This window comes from Triplophysa rosa, linkage group LG17 (assembly GCF_024868665.1).
Source record: "Triplophysa rosa linkage group LG17, Trosa_1v2, whole genome shotgun sequence".
Taxonomy (NCBI): Eukaryota; Metazoa; Chordata; class Actinopteri; order Cypriniformes; family Nemacheilidae; genus Triplophysa; species Triplophysa rosa.
In genome coordinates, this window is record NC_079906.1 from 10,581,852 (window position 1) to 10,605,441 (window position 23,590).

General features: G+C 38.3%; 2 protein-coding genes across 6 annotated transcripts; one reads left to right on the forward strand and one right to left on the reverse strand.

Annotated features, from left to right (window-relative positions):
• The first annotated feature begins 143 nt into the window (after positions 1 to 143).
• c7a (complement component 7a) lies at positions 144 to 11,319 on the forward strand. Its single transcript, XM_057356367.1, has 18 exons — positions 144 to 1,503; positions 1,880 to 1,941; positions 2,340 to 2,442; positions 2,548 to 2,689; positions 2,791 to 2,932; positions 3,132 to 3,270; positions 3,980 to 4,123; positions 4,263 to 4,506; positions 4,632 to 4,748; positions 4,834 to 5,000; positions 5,169 to 5,397; positions 8,571 to 8,742; positions 8,867 to 8,954; positions 9,040 to 9,172; positions 9,295 to 9,483; positions 9,626 to 9,719; positions 10,608 to 10,792; positions 10,882 to 11,319. The coding sequence occupies exons 1-18, from the start codon at positions 1,501 to 1,503 to the stop codon at positions 11,064 to 11,066; spliced, it is 2,538 nt and encodes an 845-aa protein (XP_057212350.1). The 5' UTR covers positions 144 to 1,500; the 3' UTR covers positions 11,067 to 11,319.
• On the reverse strand, positions 11,125 to 19,744 carry rgs7bpa (regulator of G protein signaling 7 binding protein a). Of its 5 annotated transcripts, none has more exons than XR_008964659.1 (7): positions 19,358 to 19,744; positions 19,136 to 19,294; positions 18,317 to 18,483; positions 16,360 to 16,490; positions 15,974 to 16,118; positions 12,863 to 15,882; positions 11,125 to 12,592 (listed from the first exon to the last, which is right to left on the reverse strand). XR_008964659.1 is itself a non-coding variant. In XM_057356380.1 (7 exons), the coding sequence occupies exons 2-7, from the start codon at positions 19,265 to 19,267 to the stop codon at positions 12,968 to 12,970; spliced, it is 738 nt and encodes a 245-aa protein (XP_057212363.1). In that variant the 5' UTR covers positions 19,268 to 19,294; positions 19,358 to 19,744; the 3' UTR covers positions 11,125 to 12,967. The 5 variants fall into 5 exon arrangements, 4 of the variants coding, with proteins under 4 accessions (XP_057212363.1, XP_057212361.1, XP_057212360.1 ...); XM_057356380.1 differs by having other exon boundaries at positions 11,125 to 13,059; positions 15,812 to 15,882; XM_057356378.1 differs by having other exon boundaries at positions 11,125 to 15,882; positions 19,418 to 19,744.
• Positions 19,745 to 23,590: the final 3,846 nt, after the last annotated feature.

The window sequence follows — 23,590 nt, forward strand, 5'->3', positions numbered from 1 at the left end:
CTGATTAACAACTTCAAAGGCCATTTTCTCAATATTTTGATTTTTTTGCACTCTCAGATTCCTGAGTTTTGAACGGTTGTATCTCAGCAAGATATTGTCCTATTCTAACAACTCATATATCTATAGAAAGTTTATTTATTCAGCTTTCAGATTACGTAAAAATCTCAATTTTGAAAAATTGACCCATAAGACTGGTTTTGTTGTCCAGGGTCACAAATGGTATGTATGACCTCTGGGTGAGTTTATTGATTCATGCAAAAATGTTCTACCTAATATGACACCAACAGCTTTAATTGCATTGGAAATATACATTTTTAAGGTCTAGTTTTCTTAAATTCCCTTCCATTTCGTTTGCCAAGCCATCCCCTTTAAGGGATTTACATTACATAAAACATTTTGCGACAATTAATGTGTTCTCAAAACACATGAACATAGATACATACACACATACACTTACAGTACAAACTCTGAGTGGCCATGTGAATCTGACTGGATTTATGATGCATTAACTGTCAGCTGAACACATTACTAATAAAAGCATGCCAATGGGCGGCTCACTGAGAAACGCAATTACCTTTTCATTATGCAAATGAGATCCTGTGAGCAACTTTGAGTTCTGAGGTCTAGGAAGCGGAAAAGCAAGCAGATTAACCCCCATGACCCAGAGACAAGTGGTGAGGGTGGATGGGGAAGTGACCCTTCGAGTATATAAACATCTCAATAAGTTGAAGTGACTGTATACAGTGTATTAAATTACACATTTGCAGATGAAATAGTTTACCAATATATGCATCTGTCATTGTTTACTCCCTCTCTTGTGTCCCTTTTATATCCGGAGCACAAAGGAAATTATTTACAGCTTGATTTGCAAACAACTCTTTTTTTTTAAACAATGAAAGTGAATATTGACCAAGTTAAAGTTAAATTTTGCAGGGTGAGATTTTCCTGAATTGTCTGTCTTTTCCCCAGTCAGATCTACTTTGTTGCTTCAGAAGGCTTTGTCATGCTTTTTGTGTTTGTTCATTCTGCTGAAATTCAACTGACAGTGATTTGGAAAGACACGTGGGTGAGTAAATTTCAACAGAATTTTCTCTTTAAACTCAATGACTGAAGAGAAAATGGAGCTTTGTCTCCATCAAGTGTTTATTATGTATTTCTCTACAGGGTGCATGTCTTGCTCTCTTTAGATGCGAAACTGGTCGAATCTGTCTATTTACGCAAATATACATGCAAATCTAACCATGTAATTCTCAGCAATGTTCCAGAAATGTACTCCATAGTCATTAGAAAGATTGATGTGCTCCAGGCCCCTCTTACATTCCCGTGACATGAGGAATGCGTCGTTGCACACATTCTTTGGCAGAGAAAGGAGCATTTCCCGCTTGTGTTTTTTTTTGCTCAGAAAAGAAATGGACTGAGGGTGTTCCCATAACGTTTTGTTACAGTTGCACACAGTAAAGAAAAGCAGTTTTGGAGTGGATATCTGCATGCTTCTTCACAATGGTAAGCAAATTAAGATCATTTCAAAATCTAAACAAACGCACTGCCTTGCAAACACATTGAAAAATACAACAACATTATTTTAATGGATCATTAAGAAGGTTGTAGTTATTTTACAAGCCTGATACTCTCCTGCAGAAACTGATGTTTCTTAACATGCAAATATTCAACTTTGGTATAACTGTAAACCATTAATCAAATGCATTTATTTCATTTCACAAATTGAAATGATGTTTAATGAAAATTAGCACAATGTCTTTCCAAAACCAAACTTTTTGAACAGCTCAGACATTCTACATTTCTTATTTGATGTTCTACTTCTAAGTAAATAATGACCGTTTCATTTTTTGGTGAACTGTCTCTTTAACTGTGTTCTCAGCGTGTGCTCGTGCAAGGAGTTGCATTTCTCTTCTCTCTGTTGTCTTCAGCAGCTCTTAAACAGTAAGCAATTGAAAACATATGTGTCATTATCAGACAGTTCGGTAACACTTTACAATAATGTTGTATTAACGATGATATAGTTTTTTCCATTTATTGTTCTTTGTTAATGTTTGTTAATGTTAATGTTAGTTCACTACATTAATACTATATGTGAACAGCTACAACGTTTAATTTGAAAAATGGATTAGTGAATGCTGACAGTAATATGAACTAAGATTAATAACTGCTGCTAAATATGCTAAATATTGATCATGTTAATTCATTTTAACTAATACGTTAATTTGCTGTATTTTATTTACAAAGTAAATGAAATGCAATTTAATGTTTTAATATATCATCAACATTGATACAACAAAGTGGCTCGTTTTTATAAATCATATTGCTCACTCCTGAATCAGCGGTGCGTTAGTGAGGAACTCTCGATCTGTGCTTGAACCCGTGCACTGCCAGTGGGGAACTTATGGAAGCTGGTCAGCCTGTGATGGCTGCTCCAAGACACAAGTGAGGCTATGTTTTCCCAGAATGATATAAACCTGTTCCACAATTGCTTAACGTTCATTTGCATGCTGTTCCTTATTACACAGAATTTTTCTATGTGTCTTACAGATGCAGATTCGATCCATTGCAGTCTATCCTCAGTTTGGTGGTCTCCCCTGTGCTGGAAGCTCAGTCCGCACACAGCCGTGTTCCACGGCTCAGGTCTGCCCCCTAGAAGAGGGCTGTGGAGGAAGATTTCGCTGTCAATCTGGTTTGTGCGAAGATGTATTTTTGCCTGTTTGAATGTGCAAGACTAAATAGTTATTTTTTTCAGTTGTTCCTGTCTATCAAGTTCCCTGATTCTGTTTGAAGGAAAATGCATCAGCCAGTCGCTAGTATGTAATGGAGATCAGGACTGTGAAGAAGATGGTTTGGATGAGCAACAGAAATGTGACAGTATAAACGTTTGTGACCTGCACCAGCCTCCACCGAATGTAGAGCTAACTGGTCAGGGGTAATTATTCCAAACTTATCATATATACTCTTTTCCAAAAAAAAAACCTGTACATACTGTAAACACACACATTTTATAGGAACTTTCCTCAACCGATTTATACAGTACAAACTGTTCACCCCCCTAGCCCTCCTAACACACACACAAGCCAGGTTCATTAAAGCATGTGGCACTTCAATTAAGTGTGTTTGCACCACAGGTTTGATGCAGTGAGCAGACAGCGGAGAGGAACCGTTATCAACACTAAAAGCTTTGGTGGTTTGTGTAGAAAGACCTTCAGCGGAGACCACTCGCAAATGTTCAGAATTCCCCAAAATGTGCTCAGATACACCTTCCAGGCAGGTGGACTTTACTGTAACAGTTTAGGAGATAAAAATAAAAGATGATTGATTAGACATAACTGCATATAATAAATGTAAATGCAAATGTAGAAAAATGTAAGTGCAGAAGACTAAACAAAAACAGGGCTATTTATAATGTCATTTATTGATCCATTTTATATTTAAATATGTTTTTGAATATATTTATGCTTGCTAACTACATTAACCATATTTATGCTACTTACTCAACCAGATTTTTAAAATATATTAAATATGTGTCTTAAGTATACCATCAAATTGGCTTCACAAGTTATTTCAGCGTACTATTTAAAAATGTGTTAAGTGGTTTAGTTGATGCAACTTAAAAAAATAAGCGGACTTAACTTATTTTGATGAGTTGAAATAATGTAAAGAAAATTAAAAAATTAAATGTCAAGTTGAAATGACTTGTAAAGTCAAGTTGACTGTACTTACAAACTTAAAGGGATAGTTTATGAATTAAAGTTCTGCCCAAAATCTATCCCTTCAAGGCAGCCAAAAAATGTTACAGTAGCCTGAAATGTGTTTAAGCAGCTTCATCAGCTGTCTGGCAGGACCAAACCATCTAACCAGCACCCAAACAGCCTAAATCAGCATGGACTGGTCTAAATTAATCTCTACAGAAGTCTACAAACTGTCCTTATGTTATGTTTTTAATGTTTAATTTGTTGTTGTCTATTTTTGCCAGGTGACAGCAAAAAATGAATTTTCAGAGGAATCTTTTCAAAGCTCTTGGCACTACCTTCATCACATTGAACGACATAGTAAAACAACAGGCACAGATTATGGGCACGAAGATTACACCTTCCACGACGAACTGCGACAAACTAAGGTATGATCTTGTCTCAGAAATAGATATATGTGATGTTGAATGTATATTGAATTAAATTGTTCAGTATGATTTTCTAGAACCCAATTCCTGAACGTGCACTTTCTTCTAAGAAACCAACTTTGTTTGTTTAACCCTTCAGTCTGAACAACTGATCATCATTAAGAGTGATGTGGAGGTTGGCCAGTTCCAGAATCAGGCTCCAGAATATCTTTCCCTTTCAGAGGAATTCTGGAAGGCTTTGCTTTCTCTGCCGGTCGTGTACAATTACGCTGCCTACCGTAATGTGCTGGAGAGATTTGGGACACATTACATTTCAGAGGGCACGCTTGGAGCGCATATGAGAGTATTTCTGGCAATGAGTGAAGATATGATCAACAAGCTGAGTATGTGACTTCTGTGGCATGTGTTTATTTCAATGCCTTACTGTATAACACGTGTCACTGATGTGCAGTTTTTATTCAAAATAATTGAACTGTCCTGTCCTGTTCTGTCTGTTTTTTTTATGTAGGATCGGAGAAGAGAGACTATGCACATTGTGTTGTAACAACGCATTCGATATTGTTTTTCATCCGGTGGACAACTAAACGTTGTGAGACAGATAGATTTGAAAAAAATTATCCCTTTTGTAAGTCAGCGAAAGCAATATCATATCATATTTATTTATATATTGATTTTTTCGGACCTTAATGTCTAAAATGTCTTTCAAACAGACAATAAGATAGCAAAAAGTGTGAAAAGCACAGATATCATTGGTGGATATCCTGGACATATCGCGAAACTGTTACTGTTAAATGAAAGCACACCAGAGGACAATGGGAGGGCTTTCTCTCAGTGGTCTGGATCAGTGAAGAACTTTCCAGAAGTCATCAAACAGAAGGTTAGATTAAATACCTCAGTACTCATGTAAGATTCATGTGTGCAAATGAAAACTTTGCAAATCATAATCAGCTCTTGAACTGAATTCAACTTAGAGACTGTGTTAGCATAAGATAATCTACACATTAATGTTTTTTTTCTTACTGTGTTTATATTGTCTTATGAGCAGCTTAGGCCTCTGAATGAGCTGGTGAAAGAGGTGCCATGCGCAGGAGTGAAAAAGTATTACTTAAAGCGTGCCATTGAGACATACCTCAATGAGAAACACCCGTGTCACTGCAGAGAATGCCAGAACAACGGGTTGCGGGTAATTCTAGATAACGTCTGTCAGTGTGTGTGCAAACCGGGAACTGAACGCAAAGCATGCGAGCATGGGACACCACTAGATGAACAGCCAGGTAACACAAACTATTACTTTTTTATATGGCTGTCAAACGATTAATTGCAAAAAGTTTGTTTATATAATTTATGTCTGTGTACTAAAATATATATAAACTATAATAAAATATAAACACTTATATATAATTTAAATTTTTGGTAAATATAAATAAATACATGTTAATATTTCCTAAATGTGTACATGTATAAATACAAAATGAATATGCACAGTAGACAGACATATATTGTATAAACACAAACTTTTATTCTAGATGCGATTAATCATGATTAATCATTTGACAGCCCTACTTCTATAATATTGTTATTTTATATTATTTTTATTACGAAATATGACTGTATGAAATATTATGACCTCTGAATGTGTCTCTATACAATGCTTTTGTAATTGTAATTGACAGAGCACTGTGTTAGCAACACATTGATTTGACCCCAGGGAACACATACTAATAAAAAATATATACACTGACCAAAATTATAAACACAACACTTTTGTTTTTGCCCCCATTTTTCATGAACTGAACTCAAAAATCGAAGACTTTTTCTATGTACACAAAAGGCCTATTTCTCTCAAATATTGTTCACAAATCTGTCTAAATCTGTGTTAGTGAGCACTTCTCCTTTGCCCAGATAATCCATCCACCTCACAGGTGTGGCATGTCAAGATGCTGATTAGACAGCATGATTATTGCACTGATGTGCATTAGGCTGGCCACAATAAAAGGCCACTCTAAAATGTGCAGTTTTATCAAACAGCAGAATGCCACAGATGTCGCAAGTTTTGAGGGAGCGTGCAATTGGCATGCTGACTGCAGGAATGTCCACCAGAGCTGTTGCCCATGAATTGAATGTTCATTTCTCTACCATAAGCCGTCTCCAAAGGCATTTCAGAGAATTTTGCAGTACGTCCAACCGGCCTCACAACCGCAGACCAGGACCTCCACATCCAGCATATTCACCTCCAAGATCGTCTGAGACCAGCCACCCGGACAGCTGCTGCAACAATCGGTTTGCATAACCAGAAGAATTTCTGCACAAACTGTCAGAAACCGTCTCAGGGAAGCTCATCTGCACGCTCGTTGTCCTCATCGGGGTCTCGACCTGACTGCAGTTCGTCGTCGTAACCAACTTGAGTGGGCAAATGCTCACATTCGATGGCGTCTGGCACTTTGGAGAGGTGTTCTCTTCATGGATGAATCCCGGTTTTCACTGCACAGGGCAGATGGCAGACATGGTGGAGAATGCCCTGAAACCTGGGCGGGCGAACTGGATCGCATAACCGAGACGGATCGTCCTCTCTAGCCAGCGTGATGGGCTGCTGCGCTCGTGCCAAGCGCCCAAGAACCGTGACAGCGGAACTAGAGGGATGATATGCTTCACCGTGCTGTGGGAGGCTGGTTCAGGGGCTGACAGAGCGGTCATCTTGCACGGGGGGAACCTCGGGGAGGTCGACGGCTCTGTTGATTTTCCTCCTTTGTGCCGCTGACCGACGCAATGTCCGGCAGAGGTTGCGTTTGGCAGCGTATGGATTCGTCCGAGACACCGCCGAGTCGAGTGTGCTGTGAGGAGAGAGATCCCAGGGAGAAAAGCTCTTTTTGTGAGAAAGTGGGCGCCAGGCCCTGATGCACCGCGACTGCACGCTCCACCTGGGAGATGTCGACATAGCCCTTAGCCGCCCCACCATCCAGGGAAGTAACAGCACCTGAGCCGCACCTAGCAGGCGCGTTCCAAGACTTCGTGAGCTCCTCATGCACTTCCGGGAAGAATGGAACCGGGGCGGGCTCCGTCCCCAGGAACCACGAATCCAGGGCCCGGCAAGCATGGCCGACATCTCAGCGTCGACCTCATCTGGGCTCGACCGCCCGGGGGCAGGAGCTCCAAGGGGTCTTCCGCATCTGATGCCAGGAGGTAGCTTTCCGATGCAATGACAGAGAGTTCATCTTCATCCCTCTGTTGAGTCTGCCCGCTATGGGACGGTCCACCGCTGCCCATCGGGGACGAGCCAGGTGAGCATGCTGGGGTATGGGTGGTCCGCGAAGCCAAAGCTGATGGAGCGACATCCATAGGAACCCCCAAATCACTCCCGCTGCTCGCCGAAGCGGTCGACCTTGCCGTAGCGGCAGTCGAACTCACCTGGTAAGCAGACGGGGTGGCGGCAGCGTTCACAAAGAACGTAGCCAGCTGTGACCACAACACCTTAATCGCCATGTTCTCACGTACGGAACATGCCGGATCGACAAACCCTGCCTCTGCATGCTTGAGCCCCAAGCATGTGACGCAGGTGTCGTGCCTGTCTGACTCAGGGATGAGTCTGTCACACCCAAGAACACAGCTGCGAGACATGCCTACAGCTGCGAGAAATTTGCTCTTTTAGGTCTGTAGCTCGCTGCCGAGATGCCCAGGGGAAGTCTGCAACTGAGAGGGAGAAATCCGCTGCACCGCGTCGTAACTCCAGCAGACTTGAAGAAAATCTCGAAGAGAGAAGCGCTTGACATGTACGTCTAGCAGGTTCTGAAGAACAAAGGATGAGTGAATGGCCGCCTTCACTTCCCTTTTATACCCGTATGCACAGGGCAGAGACTGGCGTGCGTGTGCCTTTCGCCAAGCCCATTGGCATTTTAAAATTCCTCTCGGAGATGATAGGTTCTCAAGATCAAACCCCAGTCAACACAATGTCGAGAGACCGACTGAAGGGGAACAGGTTTCTTTTATGAGCTGATTTTTGATAGATATCCCTTTATTTTGTGCATGTAAATGCACTCACTAACACAGATTTAGACAGATTTGTGAACAATATTTGAGAGAAATAGGCCTTTTGTGTACATAGAAAAAGTCTTAGATCTTTGAGTTCAGCTCATGAAAAATGAGGGCAAAAACAAAAGTGTTGCTTTTATAATTTTGGTCAGTGTAGATTGAATGCAGTGCAAGTCATTTACAAATGCATAAACGTAAAAAAATGTAAATCTGCAATATTCATAGATTACTGAGTAGTTTAGATATTGGATATTGTCCGGAAATGATTTGGACACAGTGTTTACATCTTATTTTATCTTCTGACAAAAAAGTCCAAATATATTTCAAGTTACAGTATATCTGTCATTTTCATTTTAAACCCATCAACTGTGATTTCGTAACATGCTTGTGCATGAAAAGTGTGCTTAAATTTGTATCATAGGAGTGATCCATGGAGACTGGGCTTGTTGGTCATCATGGAGCACTTGCAGGGAAAGTCAGAAAAGCCGCACCCGCTCCTGCAGTCGACCCGCCCCTCGAGGGGGTAAGGACTGTATTGGCAAAGCTCAAGAGACTACGGCTTGTGAGGATGAGGAGGAACTGGATTACCTACGGTGAGAAGGTTATCTCCAGGTTAAACAGCATAAGCTCAACTGGCCCAGAGAATGTTTGTGCAACAACACTGCCACTGTGTGGGAAATGTGGGTGACTTATTGGTGTCAACCTGTTGATTTCCAGCACAATGGAGCCTCACTGCTTTGATGAGTCCTTGACACCCAAGGAAAGTTGTAAAACGCCTCCCGCCCTTGCCAATGGGTTTGTGCTGGTAAATTATGCTTGCATACAATATTCTCCATTCAAATGTGATGTTTGTTATGTGTTATAATGCTACTGTCATCCTACAATTCCAGTACCCCAAAGATCAATATCCAGTAGGCAGTAAGATCGAATACACTTGCATTGAGGGCTATCACTTGATTGGAGACGCCATCGCAGAATGTCAAGAAAATCTAAAATGGCAGCAACATTCAAAAGAGTGCAAGAGTAAGAGCTTTTTTTTGCTGTTGTTTTTGATGAGATCAGATGTGAGAAGTTGTACTGTAAAGTTAAGCGTTTCATAATAAAAGTTGTTTTAATAAATATCAGTTTTTATTTTATGCTGACAGGAACATTATGTGATCCACCTAAGCTTCCTCAAAATGTCACAGGAAGACCATGGAAGCTAGACTATAAAATCGGTGAGGCCATCACACTGTCATGCCCAGATGGGAAGGAAAAAGAAGGTCCACCTGAGATTCAGTGCAACGCTGGCCTTGCCTGGTCGCCTCAACCCAAAAACGCAAGGTGCCTCACAGGTACCAAACTAAATTACAAGATATTGTGAACTCAACTATATTATTAAGGGACAACTCTTACTGGGTGGTTTTACAGTTCTGTTTTCTAAAAAAAGATATGTCAGTGCATAAGAATAGAATTATGTGACCTGTTCTTTACTAGTGTCCGTGAAGCCGACCCCTGAAACAACGAAATGCCAGCCATGGGAGAACTTATCGAAGGAAAAATGTGTTTGCAAAATACCCCATGAGTGCAAGTATGATCCATAACCAGACTCCACATTCACAAAAAAGGACTAACCTTTTTAAAATTGTACTTTACAGTACTGTACCCTGTTAGAATTATATATATGCAAATACACTGTGAATTTAAAAATATACACTGCAAAAACTAAATGAATTTCTTTGTATTTTTAGCTTGTTTTGCATTTTCATCAGAAGCAAAATGACTTAAATAAATGAAAGAATTTTCATTTCGAAGGTGAACAATATTCCTTTATTATTGTCATTTCAAACCTATATGACTTTCTTTCTTCTGCAGAACACAAAATAAGATATTTTGAAGAATGTGGATAACAGAAAACCGTTGGCTCTCAATGACTTGCATTGGTTTTGCGTCCATACAATGCAGGTCAAAGGCAACCAATGGTTTTTGCTTACCATCGATTTTCAAAATAAATTCTTGTGTTTCGCAGAAGAAAGAAAATCACACAGGGTAAGTAAATGATGACAGAATTTTCATATAGAAGTTGAACTATTCCTTCAAGATACTGAGTGTTGTTTTCTGAAGAAAAAAATGTACATTGATTTTATGCCAAATATTTGCAAATGGGGTAGAAATAGACTTGAATTGAGTTTTACCCCTTGACTAATTTACACTTAATTTAAGTGTATTTTTCTTAGTCTTAGTGTTTTTTTCCCCGCATTTTACCTCGTTTTAGGCATAAACTTAATTAAACTAGAGTTAATATCTAAGGACACTTTCCTTGTTAGATAAATGTATCCTGATTTAAGAATGCTTAGATATTTGTACTGTAAAAATCCTAAATACTAAGAAATTCAGTTTTTGCAGTGTACAACCATCCATCTGCAACACACATATTTCTATTATTTCTCAATCTGTGTGTTTTTTTTTTTTTTTGCAGGTCTTCTTTGGATGTATGTGCCACAAATGTCAAGCGTGTTCAGACACAGAGACTGAGCGTGTGTAAGGTACAGGCTATGCGCTGTCTGGGACACCAGTTCACTCTTGCTAACGACAGCGCCTGCCAGTGGCCAGATCGCTCATCCACCGACTGCCCACACTGCACGCCCTGGGAAAATTGTGATGGTGAATGATTTTTACAGCAACCATTATTTTTAACATTGTCTTTAGTTTATATTCCAGAATGTAACGCTGTAACAACTGTGTGGTTTTAGAGCAAACCAACACCTGTCGCTGTAAGACGAGTGAGGAATGCTCAAGCCTGGGTCCCTGGATCCACGTGTGTGCGCAGCTGGAGGGAGTATCTGCACCTGTGACCATGACAGAATGTGAGGCGGGAGTGAGAAAGTGCAGAGGAGAGACTGTCCGCGTTGTCAGTGTTCAACCCTGTCAGTCATGAGTCTCAATCATATTCTTTTACTTGTAGTATTCTATCACATATAAGCACAATTTGTTTGTGGCAAATAACTCTGAGGTTGTTTGCTTTTTGAAAAGTTTAATGAATAGTTGAATGAAAAATGGAAATTATGCCAGCAGCATTTACCTAAAGTACAAAACGTAAACCCACATGACTTTCTTCTGTGAAATACAAACGAGTTGTGAAGTACTGTATATACTTCTGTCCTAATAAAAAGAAAACAAGTTTTAAAAGACATGAAGGTGAACAATTACAGAATTGTATTTGTGGGTGAACTATTCCTTTGAGGCTTGGTGATTCGTATGGAGAATATTATTACTTAATAATTTACTTACTACTACATTACTGCATTAATGTACACAAACCAACATTGCTGTTCATTTCTGCAAACTTGTTTTGGCCTTGAACACAGTCGTATTCATCCATCTCTATACTCCCTGCCAAACTCCTGACAGCCTGTCCAGTTTCAGCGTTACGGCCAAATGATTAAGTGTCCTTGTGAACGATTTTTGTACGTCCTCCATTACAGCTTCACTATTGTTGTGAGAAAGTAAAGGGTAGGAACCGCTGCCAGGTGCAGATTTCGCAAGCATCCTATTAATTTGCAAACATATCCAATTACCCACAGCTGACTGAGATCCAAATGTGATGTTTATTCTGAGAGGCTGTTTTTGCTCTTTTAATGGAGGAGGTCATATTAAAGCTCTGATAGAGGATCTTCAGATGGTTTATATGTTAATACATTGATAAAAATGTTATTGTCAAACCTCTGATAAATTATACAAACATGACGGCTGTATTTGTGGCACTTGAGAACAGAATAGAAGCCAGATTTCCTAGAACTAGTATTTTTTATACGTTGAGTAAATGTACTTTTGCCATTTTGTTTTTGTATACCACCTGCTATTTACTGCTTTTTTGTGCATTAAATAAAATACAAGACGCATACTGGCCGTTTTGTTAAATCAATAAAAAAAGGTTTATTACCCATGTAAAACGACACTGCGCCTTTTCATAAACACTACAGTATCTGCACCATGCCTGACACAATTAGAACCGTTATTAATAAGCAAGACCCATGCTGAGCCCCTCCAATCTGGACTTATATCACACCAGATGGATAGACATGCCACACTTCACTGACAATCTCTTTAAAAGAATCACAGTTTTGAAAAATAATTCAGAGGGCTAGGTTTACATTGTGTATGTACAACTCTACAATTTCCATGTATAGATATATTCTTTATTTACAAAGGCTTCTTCAGGTATTTTATACTCCTAAAGACTCAAATGAAAAGAAAAGAATTACAGGATTTTCGGTTTATGGAAGACTAAATAATACTGTAGTAAAAACATGGTAACAGATTCCACATTCGCTCATGTTGCGCGGTCTTGTTTTGCCTCCGTGATAATTTAATAAAAAAATAAGCATCATACATGTTCAGCAGTAAAACTACATAGTGTAACCTCAGCTGGAATTTGCAGTCTTGAACTCCTCATAACAACATCTGTCTTGACAAAAAGCACAGCATATGTATTGTGCAATAACATAACAGAGCCTTGTGTCATACTCAGCTACGGTAACAATTGAATAGGACAAACATAGTAGATACTTGTACTATGAACCATTATCTTTGCTAAGCGTAATGTGGACGAACATACATTTACTTAAAAATGAAAATCTGTTGTATTGGTGATATATAATATTCGTTTTTATGACTGTTCAAGGTATTTCTTCTATTTCTTCTCATAGCAGTGAGAAACTGGACAGCACTCACCAAATGAAAGCACTGGTTTAGGAAATGGCAGTAGTACTGTTGATTGGTGAGTGTCACACATTGTGAGGAAATGCAGTCAATCGTGACTGGACACAAGGAGAGCTCTTAACTGGACACCAGACAGCAGAGGCCAAAGAAACGCCTCTTTCTTTGTCTGACCAATGGGTATGGCGTTAGATTCAACAAACTGCTGTCATCTATATAGACAATAGAAAAAAGAAATCAATGAATGCACATATGTTAGCTAACAATACAGCCGCTGAATAAAAATTTAACAGACCATTTAAAAATTCTGTTCAGTTTTTCCTGAAATTACTATTTATGCGTATAGGTAAAATGATAATTATCACAAATTTCAAATGAAAAGTTTGCTTCTCTTTGCATTTATTTCTAGAAAATGAAAAAAAAACCTGGAGAAATGGGTCCAAATAACAGAAAAGATGCCCTGTATTTTTCAGAACTCAAATACTGCAAAGAAAACAAGTTCATATTCACCTTTAAGCAATACAACAGTAATATTTGTACATGTACACAAATATTTTTTATATGATAATCTGGATTTTTATCACAGTTTTCATGTTTCTGTTGTGACTTTATGCCACTCCTGAGGTTTTGTTTTGTTCAAATTCAACAGACACTGGTCTGGAATGGCCACATACCTACCTTCACAAAATCTAGAAATGCTGATAAAATTAACATTTGAAACAGTCTCTTAATGTTTTCCACGGCTCATGTATAATTAATGGTAACTCATTTCCAATTCTTAAACATTCTGATGTGAAATCTATAAATCGCAAATGAGCGCCAAATTGCGTGCAGCTGAACAGTTTCAGATCTCCGCCTTTTAAAGATTTAAAGATCCGCCTAATTAAAGGCATGGTGGGTGATCCTGTCCAGAAACATTTTTTGTCGTGTTGGTTAGAAATCTCTTTACATCCTGATAGCAATCAAGAAGTATAATAATATTTTTATAATTATATTTCGTCTGTGAAAGGAGTAGAACCAAAAAAACATTAGCCCAATCAAAACGTTCTGGCCGAACGCTGTGACTGGTCATGTGTACATTTTCAGCCAACGTATTTTGCATACCACTGCGCACCCTCTTCACGCAGACATCCTACGTCATCAGCGCGCTCACGTCCGCTGTGTCAATGCAGGGAGAATGGCGGACAATCAGCAACAATCAAACTTTACTGCTGAACTGACAACAAGTAAATCTACAAATGAAAGTCAGTTTTTGGAAAAGCAGTGACCAAAAAACATCTGGATTATGAAAGAGGAAAAACTCGAATTAACATCGGTTCAGTTTTTACACGATGGAGACAGCTCAGGCAGGCAAAGGGTCTGAAAGACGATACCATGGTTGCTCTCTTTCTTTTGGACAGGTTTGTACATGCTTCGAGAAAAATTTAATGGATTTAGTTTGTAATTCGTTACGTGGATTTACGAAGTACATTCATGTGTTTGGAGGCGTGGCTTTGGACGGCGAATCACATAGAGGGTGTGATAATAATTTCAAAAAAGTTAGCACCTTTCCAAATCAACCACTCCACCTTTAATGTCATTGATATATGTAAGAGCACCTGTCAACGACAGGTCAATGACTTATATTTCCAAAAACCTGCAGCACTCGGACAAGCAAAGTGCGTATGTCTGCTCAGACCCTGACGTGGCGCTAAGCACTTTTCCGCGTTAAAGACCAGTTTCATAAATATGAACGTTGCCGTGGATTTTTGCGTATGCACGCTTTACGATCAAATCTGTGCGTACGCACGTTGTATAAATGAGGCCCCATGAATAAACACGCTATTATTTGCTGAAATTACAAGCAGCTGGACTCGACGGTGATCCTTACGACTTCCTTATGACTTAAAAAGGAATCCGGTGTTCCTGGACACTGAAATGCTGTGCGGAATTGCATTTCCTGATATTGTAAGCAGTCATTTTGCTGAGTGTTTTGCCACGTGGTAAAGTGAGGACAAGTTCATACCCTCTATTATGTAAAGCATCCCTAATATAAAGCTCCTCTGAGTAATTCCAGCATTAGATGTGACATTTTCAGTCAAAACTTCCAATATAAGCTCTCAGAGAATGTATTCATTACCAATATATTCAATTATCTGTTTACATTTTACAAAACCCCCTGATGATGAGTCCAGACATCAAAATTATTGGTCAATTCACATGTTTTTAGATAACAAATAAAATGCGTTACGGATGTGACTAAAAAGATGCATGTTTTTGAGAAACAACATATTTTGTAAGAATAATTAAAACAATAAATTTGTGAGACAATTATAACCAACAAATGGAGAGGAGATGGCTTTCTACTTACTCTAAAATATTTAATCTGCACAAAATGAATTCCTACTAAGCATTTTTGTCTTGTTTTCTAGTACAAACATCTAAGAATTCTTAAATCACTTGACGAGGAAAGAGACTCAAAATATTTAATCTTGTTTTATGAAAGAAAATATAAGAATTAATTAAGTTTATGTTTAATACAAGCAAGAAATCTGCCAATGGGGTAAGAAAAATAAACTTAAATTACACAAAAAAACTTCACACAAAAAATTAAGTAAATCCTACTAGTTGTTGTTTAAAGTAAATTTACAGAAAAAATAAGCAGATACACAGGAAAGGGTAAAACTAAATTCATGTTATTTTTCTTACCTCATTAACAGATTTTTTTCCTTGCTTTTAACATAAATTTACTTAACTCTTGTATGTTCTTCTTTTTTTTTTTTAGATATTTGCACTATGAAACAAGACACCCGAGTCAATCAGTATGCTAAAAAGTTTGGTAAAATCTTTATTTTTTCATGGTAGTGTTGACATTTGCATGGAATTGCTCCTCTGCAGAAATCCTTCTCTTCAAACAAACTATTCTGTAATATTTGCCCAAAATATTCAGAGCGCAAAAAAAATGTAAAAATGCACAAATCTCACCTTGATTCTTCAGCGGTAAAGGCATCGTCTCCCTGAGTTTGCTTAACAGATTTTTCATTTCCGTCATGTCCCTACAAACAATGTAGAACAATATTTAAATTTGCGTGACAGGACAAGGCAAACAAACAAGGAGTAAGTTTATGTTTAAGGAGCACAGACTACCTCTCGATGTTCTCGATGTCCGTGACCACCAGGAAGTAGGTCTGCGAACAGTCTGGTGGAGTGGAGGAAGTGTCTTCTAGTATGGGAACATCAGAGCTGTCCTCTTTCTTACTGTCTACTTTTGTTGCTCCTGAATGATGTCTCCCTGGAACACACATGCACACACAGTGACCGATCTTAGCCTGATGGAGTCAAGAGAAACAGCTAAAAGACCAAACATATTTTTATCAAGGTTTGGGCAACAGCCAACTGCTGTCTGCCATTTATATGATAAATTAGAAGCTGAAAATATTAAAAGGCTCTGGACATGGACAAGCCGGGCTTCCTCAACATCCTTCGTGTTGATGTTTCCTTCCAAAAGTCCGTGAGCGCCTTCACTGCATTACCTTTCCTGTGGAGCTGCAGGGATCCCAGCAGACACACAGATTTAAGCATCTCCGTCAGGTACATCTCCAGACAGCACTGCAGCTGGATGAAGAGACGGCAGATCTCTGGATGTATTTCTCCATCCTCCGGGCTGTGGGCATTAAAAATGCATCTTAGAACAGGATTCTAAAGAGTTCTGGCCCTGAGCCTCAACCAGTCTAATTTCTAGACACCACAAGTCATAAATTGTAGCAGTCCATAACAACACACAGGAACAAAAGACCTTTGACAGCAATCATGAGTATTAAATAAAGTATTATTGATGAACGTTTCCAGGTAGCATTGAGAGCTGAAGAGATAAACAGGAGCTCTATGCACATCGTGGAAGTGTGGATTCTCAGAAAATCATATTTCTCAGAATCCTGTGCCTGTAATTACTGCCCTGTTATTCCCAGGTGAAATGCTTCGGTACAGTGGATACTTTGTTTTCCTGCTCTTGAATTCTCAGAAATGGAGAGATGCATCAAAGCTGTGTAAGCCAATGCAGCTTGTAAAGTGTCTATAAAGCCCCATTGCTCTTTGTTCAAGAGATTGTTTCTTCATAGAAACAATAACATGGATTTCACGTCTGACAATATAATGGCTTTAGAAAAAAACCTGCCCAAAAGCAAGCAAATGGACAAACAAACCCAAATGTTTAACATTCAGTAAAGGCCAAAGTATAACAATTCATGCTAAAAGATAAAAAAAAAAGACAGACCATAAAATTATATATATGACATATTTAAAAAATAAATAGCAGAGGAGCAAAATTCTGCAATTCCATTTCTTATAAGCATGGAAATAGTCCTAATACTTAATCTTATTTCACTATCTGAATGATGTTTCCATTATCTCTGTTAAATTATTCACTGATGAGAGCAAAATCTGACAGTCCATTCACAATGTCCTGCTATAATTGACATAAGAGAAGCTGAACATTTTCCGGTAAAGAACCCATTGTGAAGAACTGCATTTGCAAGCAGCGTTTTAAAGCCTTTTAAAGTCACAGAATAAATCGAGGATATCAGTAATGATGGATATGTTTTAGCTAATCAGGAGCGGTAGTAGACTAAGTTTATTGTGTTAATGGCTTCCATTTGCAAGAATACAACATCACGTTACACGCCTGGGATCAATGGAACAGCACAGCAAGCACAGCAGGAAACAACATTTCCAGCTTAATCAGCATTTATTCTGCTCTCTGAATGTACTGACTAGCACACGATAAGACCGTTATTAAAAAGAATGTAAAGTACTGTGTGATAGGCCTATGTGCTAAGTGATGTGATTATAGCCATACAAATGCTATTCTATGAAGCGTGTTGCAACATTCAGAATTCATCTCAAAATATGTCACGCAAGACAATAAAAATATATTTCATGCTTATGGGTGCATTGTTTAATAAGGATTTAAGCAAAAAAATCTCTTAACTTATATAACTTCTAAGAAGTATAGGAACGGTAAGCACATTACAAGACAGCAACTTGGTTGAAATGTAAATGCCATCATGCATCACACAGCTCGGTTATCTGTGACTACAAACAAACAGTCAACTTTTCCAGAAAGTGTGACATGATAAAAGATGATGACGTGGCCAGCTTATTGAACATGTTAGGCATGAATCTTACTGTACTGAATTTAGAGTCATATTTGATTAACTTTGTATACTCTGCAACAGCATAGTTACAACATTACTGTAATCTCTAACTCACACTGTGTTCTTTGAAATATGCTATAACTAAATATATTTAAATAAAGATATAACCTTGAGTTTATTAAATACAGTGAACAAAGAAAAACGAGTTCAGAATATGATGCGATATACTGTATTAACGATTATATAGCTTTTCAAATCCACTCAGTTTTGAACCCTGTTAGGCAGTGTTTACTATTACTGTAATAAACACGACTCACTGAAACAGCATCAGTTTTACCCTGATATTGCAGAAAGGTTTTGATGTGCAGTCCGCGCCATTTCACAGCCTTTTGTGCGTGTTTTGTGCATCTCCGCGCGAAGAGAGGGACAGTCTGCAGAAATCTCTCCAATAGAGATAACCAGCTCCCTATAGAGGGCCACAAGTGTATTGAACTCCTGGACAACCTGATGGAAGAGAAAAACAAAAGCAAACAAGCTGAGAAAGCATAGGGCTTATAGTGAAAGTCTTGATACATAAACACCCTGAATGAGAAAATCCCTTTAACCTTGAAAATGCATGAAGCAGAACAGCATCGGAAGTCGGCCGCGAAGAGAAATTGTCAATCAAAGAAGTCTTTTTTCTGATCATGCACTGAGTTTACCAAAAAATAACGGTTAATCATACACATAAAAACACTGTTACGAAGGTAAAACAGGCCATTTGTTTGAGAGCAGCGCCACGGGCGACAGTTGCTTGTGCCATATCAATTTTAGCTTTCTGATAATGGGGCTCAACCACAACGAGACCGTTTGCTGTGCAAATCTTCCCAAAATACAGCAGTAATTATTATTTATTGATAGATGCCATATCAATATGCAATAGTGCTATCCATGCTGATCGCGAAAAAGGATGCGAACTACCGCCGCACTACACAGGACAAGTCACAAACCCTCTGATCTTCACCTCAGACCATTTTATTGAACGTCCCCAGTGTCGCATTATACATTTAGGATGTTGTCAGCTTCATAAACACGACTAAATCTCATATAGTGGTTGAACAATGATAACAATTCGGAGAGGAATAATGATGCACGAGCATGACGCAGGCATACCCACCATTCTGCAGTCCGCTACAGCTGCGCCGCTCTCCCTGCGCTCCGAGTCTCTGGACAGGGGCTTATTGCTTATCTGGAAAACGGTCCCGGTAGTTCTGGGGCGGCTTTTGCGCCCATTCGGTGCAGAACTCATGCATACACATCAAGTGGATAAACTGCCCTGAAATAAAATGCCGATTAACTGATATACTCCCACTCGGTTTTTTATTTCTTACTCTCTTACTAATTGATCGATCCGCTCCTGGATTCTCTCCGCATTGCAACGATCCACAAGGCGAGTCACCTTCATTCACACCAGCGGAGAGCCGAATCTTCCTGAAGTGTCCTTGCAGGTTTTCGTCTTTATGAGAGAGAAATGCGATAACAAAGAAGCAGATGCAAACATGTCTCAGGCAAAGATGCGCCGTGCAGTCCTCAGAAATAATATCGGATTTAAAAAAAATCAACGTCTGGAGAAAAGCACCTCCCCAGTCCCACAGCAGCGATCGCCACTAGAAATAGACCAAGATGTATGACAAGTTGAAATGATACACTCTATAAGGCGTTTATTGAGAGTAAGTAGCAGAAGGTGATCTAAGAGCGCTATTCTAACCTTGATAGGTGCAGTTGCTTGAGGCGTGACGTGGTTGAACACACTGCACTCTCATAGGAGGAGAATACTAATGCAATCACATACATCTCTGTTTATTTCACTTTCTTGTAATGCTGTTATTGTATTATATTTGAGATTTACAGGTAGGCTATTTGCTGTTCGTGTATGTATAATATTCTGTGGTAAATAATAATGATAATAATAACAAAAATTCTTAAAATCAGATTCACAAACTCCAGTGTGTTTACAGCTTTATCAATTGTGGCACTAAATCACAAAACAGAAGCATATAATCTACACTAGTGAAACGTAAAAATAATAATAATAATAATTGGTTAAATGTAGCCTAGCTAAAAATTCAAGTCTTTGAATAAGCCATACAGTCGCATTTTAATTCTGTATGGATATCATTTTCTACCTATATTTGGTCAGAATACTTAGCAAAACTTGCTTCTGTAAATTATTCACTTTTTTAATTATTAACAATTCAAAAAACAGCATGCACAATGTTGCTATGGTAACGGTCATTTCAAACTGATGACTTGAAACATGGTTGAGCAAGCACCTGCACAGATCGACCCATAAGAACAGCTAGTAGGGTTAACTTAATTTTTGTGCTATTATTCAATTTTACTTCAAAATAACTTGGCAATAATAACTTTTGTGCAAAAAAGTCAAATTTACTTAAAAAAAACTATGTGCAAATTAACAAAAAAAATCCTGCTAGTTGTTTTTTCAGTGCATGAAGTAAAATACAGGCCAGCAAACAGACAGTTTAACATTTTAACAACATGAAGTAAAGAGCCAGCTAAAGCTTGAATCATTCAAGTTGAATGCTACATTCTGCTGCTGTGTATTTGAATAAAAGTTTCTTATAGGCTACGGCAAACTTGACAGCATAACGTTTTAATAGCCAAACAGACCCCCTTGAAACACGCTTTTAAAACATTTAGTTGAATCATTTTGTGTCTTTTAGTGGAGTGACTTTACAGAGTCTCTACTGTAGAGTTATTGGAGGAAAGCATGTGGTTGACAGAGATTATCCACAGCTAATCTTCTTTCCCAAAAACTGTGAGAAAGTGAGGCGGAACTGATCATAAGCCTCACTCACATGAGATGGCACAATGACATAAGACATGGCAAAAGAATCAAAAGATGTCGACCTTATCCTCTGTGGTCATGACCATAAGTGTGATGTTATGAGTTTAATCATCAAAAGTGGATTTTGTAAAGAGCAGTGACATTGAAGTATGCAGTGCAAGAAATTGATATATTCAAAAAATTAAGGAAGATCAATGCATTAAGACTGTAGGTGAATAATCCACTGTTCAGGTAAATGTGAAATTTTGAATGTGATCCACCTGTTTTTGTCATTAAAGATAAAGATCAAGAGATATTATTGAACTGTATACAGTATAATTTACTTTTAATAATTTAGCTTATTTATTTATATAAATATTTATGTTAATAAAACTAGGCACAAATGCCAAATGATGAAAGAAACTGCAGAACTAAAGAAAGTAAATAGTGAAAGAATTTTCATTTTTGGGACCTATACTCCTCTAATGAGTTTCATCTTCTGAAACAACTTTTTTACTGGAACAGGCCAAAGCTAATTACCATTAATACTTTTTTGAATCGTACATGCTCAGGCAAGTTCTCTGCCATACCAATGTGGAATTGGATGGGCAGGCGGTTTGTAACTGTGTCGGGCTGAATGCAGTTTGGGAAATCTAATCACAAAAACCATGCTGGCGGCCATTCATGTTGAGGTTGCAGTTCTGAACTTACTGGGTATTACCAGGGCTTTTCTCACAACCATGTCAAGCTATGTTGTGTTGTCTCTATAGTTAAAACACAACTTTTCACAAGCATATTTAACTTTTTCCCCAGTTTGCATACATTTCAAATGAGGTCAACCCAAGTAACCTATGGAGTGGCTTTGATCTGAAGGTTCAACCAAGGAAAAGAATTCAAGACCAAAATTTAGGACATATTTAGTTGCCATCAAGGAATTCAAAACACTTTGTGAGCCATAATGATGTGTTTAGACATGTCAGTTTTCTTTGAAAGTTATTTAATATTGAAAATGCTGAGATACAGTCCACCATAATAAACTATTTTGAATCAGGAAACAGTCGCAATGGCCTGAAAACATGCAAGTCAGGCCATAAAATGGACTTTGCAAAGTCTCGGACAACTTCTTCGTCTGCTAAGATTCCTATGGAAATAATCTCATTTGGCATTTATTAAAAATTCATAAAAGTCTAGCATCTATTTAAGGAAATGAACCAGCGGTTGAATCAAACGTTTTATCCTAATGAATCCTAATTGTAGAAAAACTAAAAAGCAAGAAATGAGAGTAGAACTAAAGACAGCTTTAATGGCAGCCTAAGCTTGCGTTGAAAGAGTGTGTCAAACCGCTAGAAAGAAACCACTGTATTTGTGATTGTAATAATGTAACCAGTGTAATCTCTGTGTATGTGTTGTGCAGATGTTGAAATGACTAAATGTGATATGATGGAGATTTGGTAACCGTGGTGCCTGCAGTGGAGAAAAGGATAATGTGCACACATACCTAGACAGAGCCTATGAACACTTACATAAAACAGTGTTTTGTTATCACATTTGCTTTAGATCAAGATTCAAGCTTTGACAGTGCCTTGACAGCAATAACTGGACAAAGTCTCTTCTGTTAACAGAACATGTTAAACATCAAATATAAGCTCAATTGTAAAGAATTCTTTCTCCAAATGTCACTATCACAATTTCTCCAGAAATCTATGAAATAACAAATGCTATGTTTTTAAACCCAGCGTTGAGTCAAAAAGAGGCGTAAACAACCGTTGGGTTGTAATTCGTCAACCTAAGATGCTAGGTCAACAAACGTTTTCATGGTTAACTTAACCCAACAGCTGGGTTTGTCCCTTTTTAATCCAGCGTTGGGTTGAAAATAACCCATCTTTTTTTGATGTTTAATAAAATTAATTATAATTAATTTGAGGCTTTTTTATTTAAAGGCAAAAGGTGTCATCTAGATCCTCTATGACTGTTCACCAGGGGTATTTAAATGTATTCCTAAACAGACACATTTAACGAATGCTACGAATTTAACTAGCATATCATGACATGTTGTAAAACATTTGATATGATTTTAAAAGTAATTTCTTATTGCAAATGACAGTTCTTTAAATAAGATTATTTACAAAGGACTTTCACATAATGGCAAATACACAGATAACAAACTGGGCTGCGTTTCCCGATAACGTTGTCTCTTAGTGCGCTACGAAGACTCTAACGGTACACCTTAACTCAAGTTATACCTTTTCTAGGCGTGTTCACCGAACTATACCTTTGGAGGTTACTTAAGGTAAACCTTCTTAAGTGCCACGTTAGCAGGTGTTGTCCGTGGTGGCCTACCTTGTTCGCTCTACCTTGCGTAGAGTGGGTAAAGTATTGAGAAAACAATGTTTATTATAAAGAAACGCTTTAGAAATAGCACAAATTGCATTTATCAGGGCTCACTGAAATAGCATAAAGAAAGAAAGAAATATGTGTGTGTATGCATGTATTTATAATTTTGCATGTGTCCGATCCCGCACCCTCACGGCCATACGTTTTCTGCGTTAACCAGCTACATTAACTGGCTGTTTGGCTTCGCTTGTTTTTGAAAGGGTCATTTATATTCTCATAGTTTGCCATCGTGTGTTAATGTTCTCCACGATCTATGTTGATTCACATTATTGGCGTGAATCACTCATTTGAAGCCTTGATGTGCCTCCATCACGTCGTGCCTGGCGAAAGGCATACGTGTGTAATCGGTGGCATGACGGAGCAGGATGTTTGTCACTGAGTGGACGCCAC

Bases quoted from the DNA above. Each gene is read 5' to 3' on its own strand.
- c7a (XM_057356367.1), top strand. The intron at 2,933-3,131 runs GTAATTATTCCA...TTTGCACCACAG, and splicing joins GTAGAGCTAACTGGTCAGGG to GTTTGATGCAGTGAGCAGAC. The intron at 4,507-4,631 runs GTATGTGACTTC...TTTTTTATGTAG, and splicing joins AGATATGATCAACAAGCTGA to GATCGGAGAAGAGAGACTAT.
- rgs7bpa (XM_057356378.1), bottom strand. From the start codon at position 19,267: ATGAGTTCTGCACCGAATGGGCGCAAAAGCCGCCCCAGAACTACCGGG. The intron at 16,491-18,316 runs GTAAAACTGATG...TAATGCCCACAG, and splicing joins AACCTTTCTGCAATATCAGG to CCCGGAGGATGGAGAAATAC. The intron at 16,119-16,359 runs GTAATGCAGTGA...TGTGTGTTCCAG, and splicing joins CCTGCAGCTCCACAGGAAAG to GGAGACATCATTCAGGAGCA.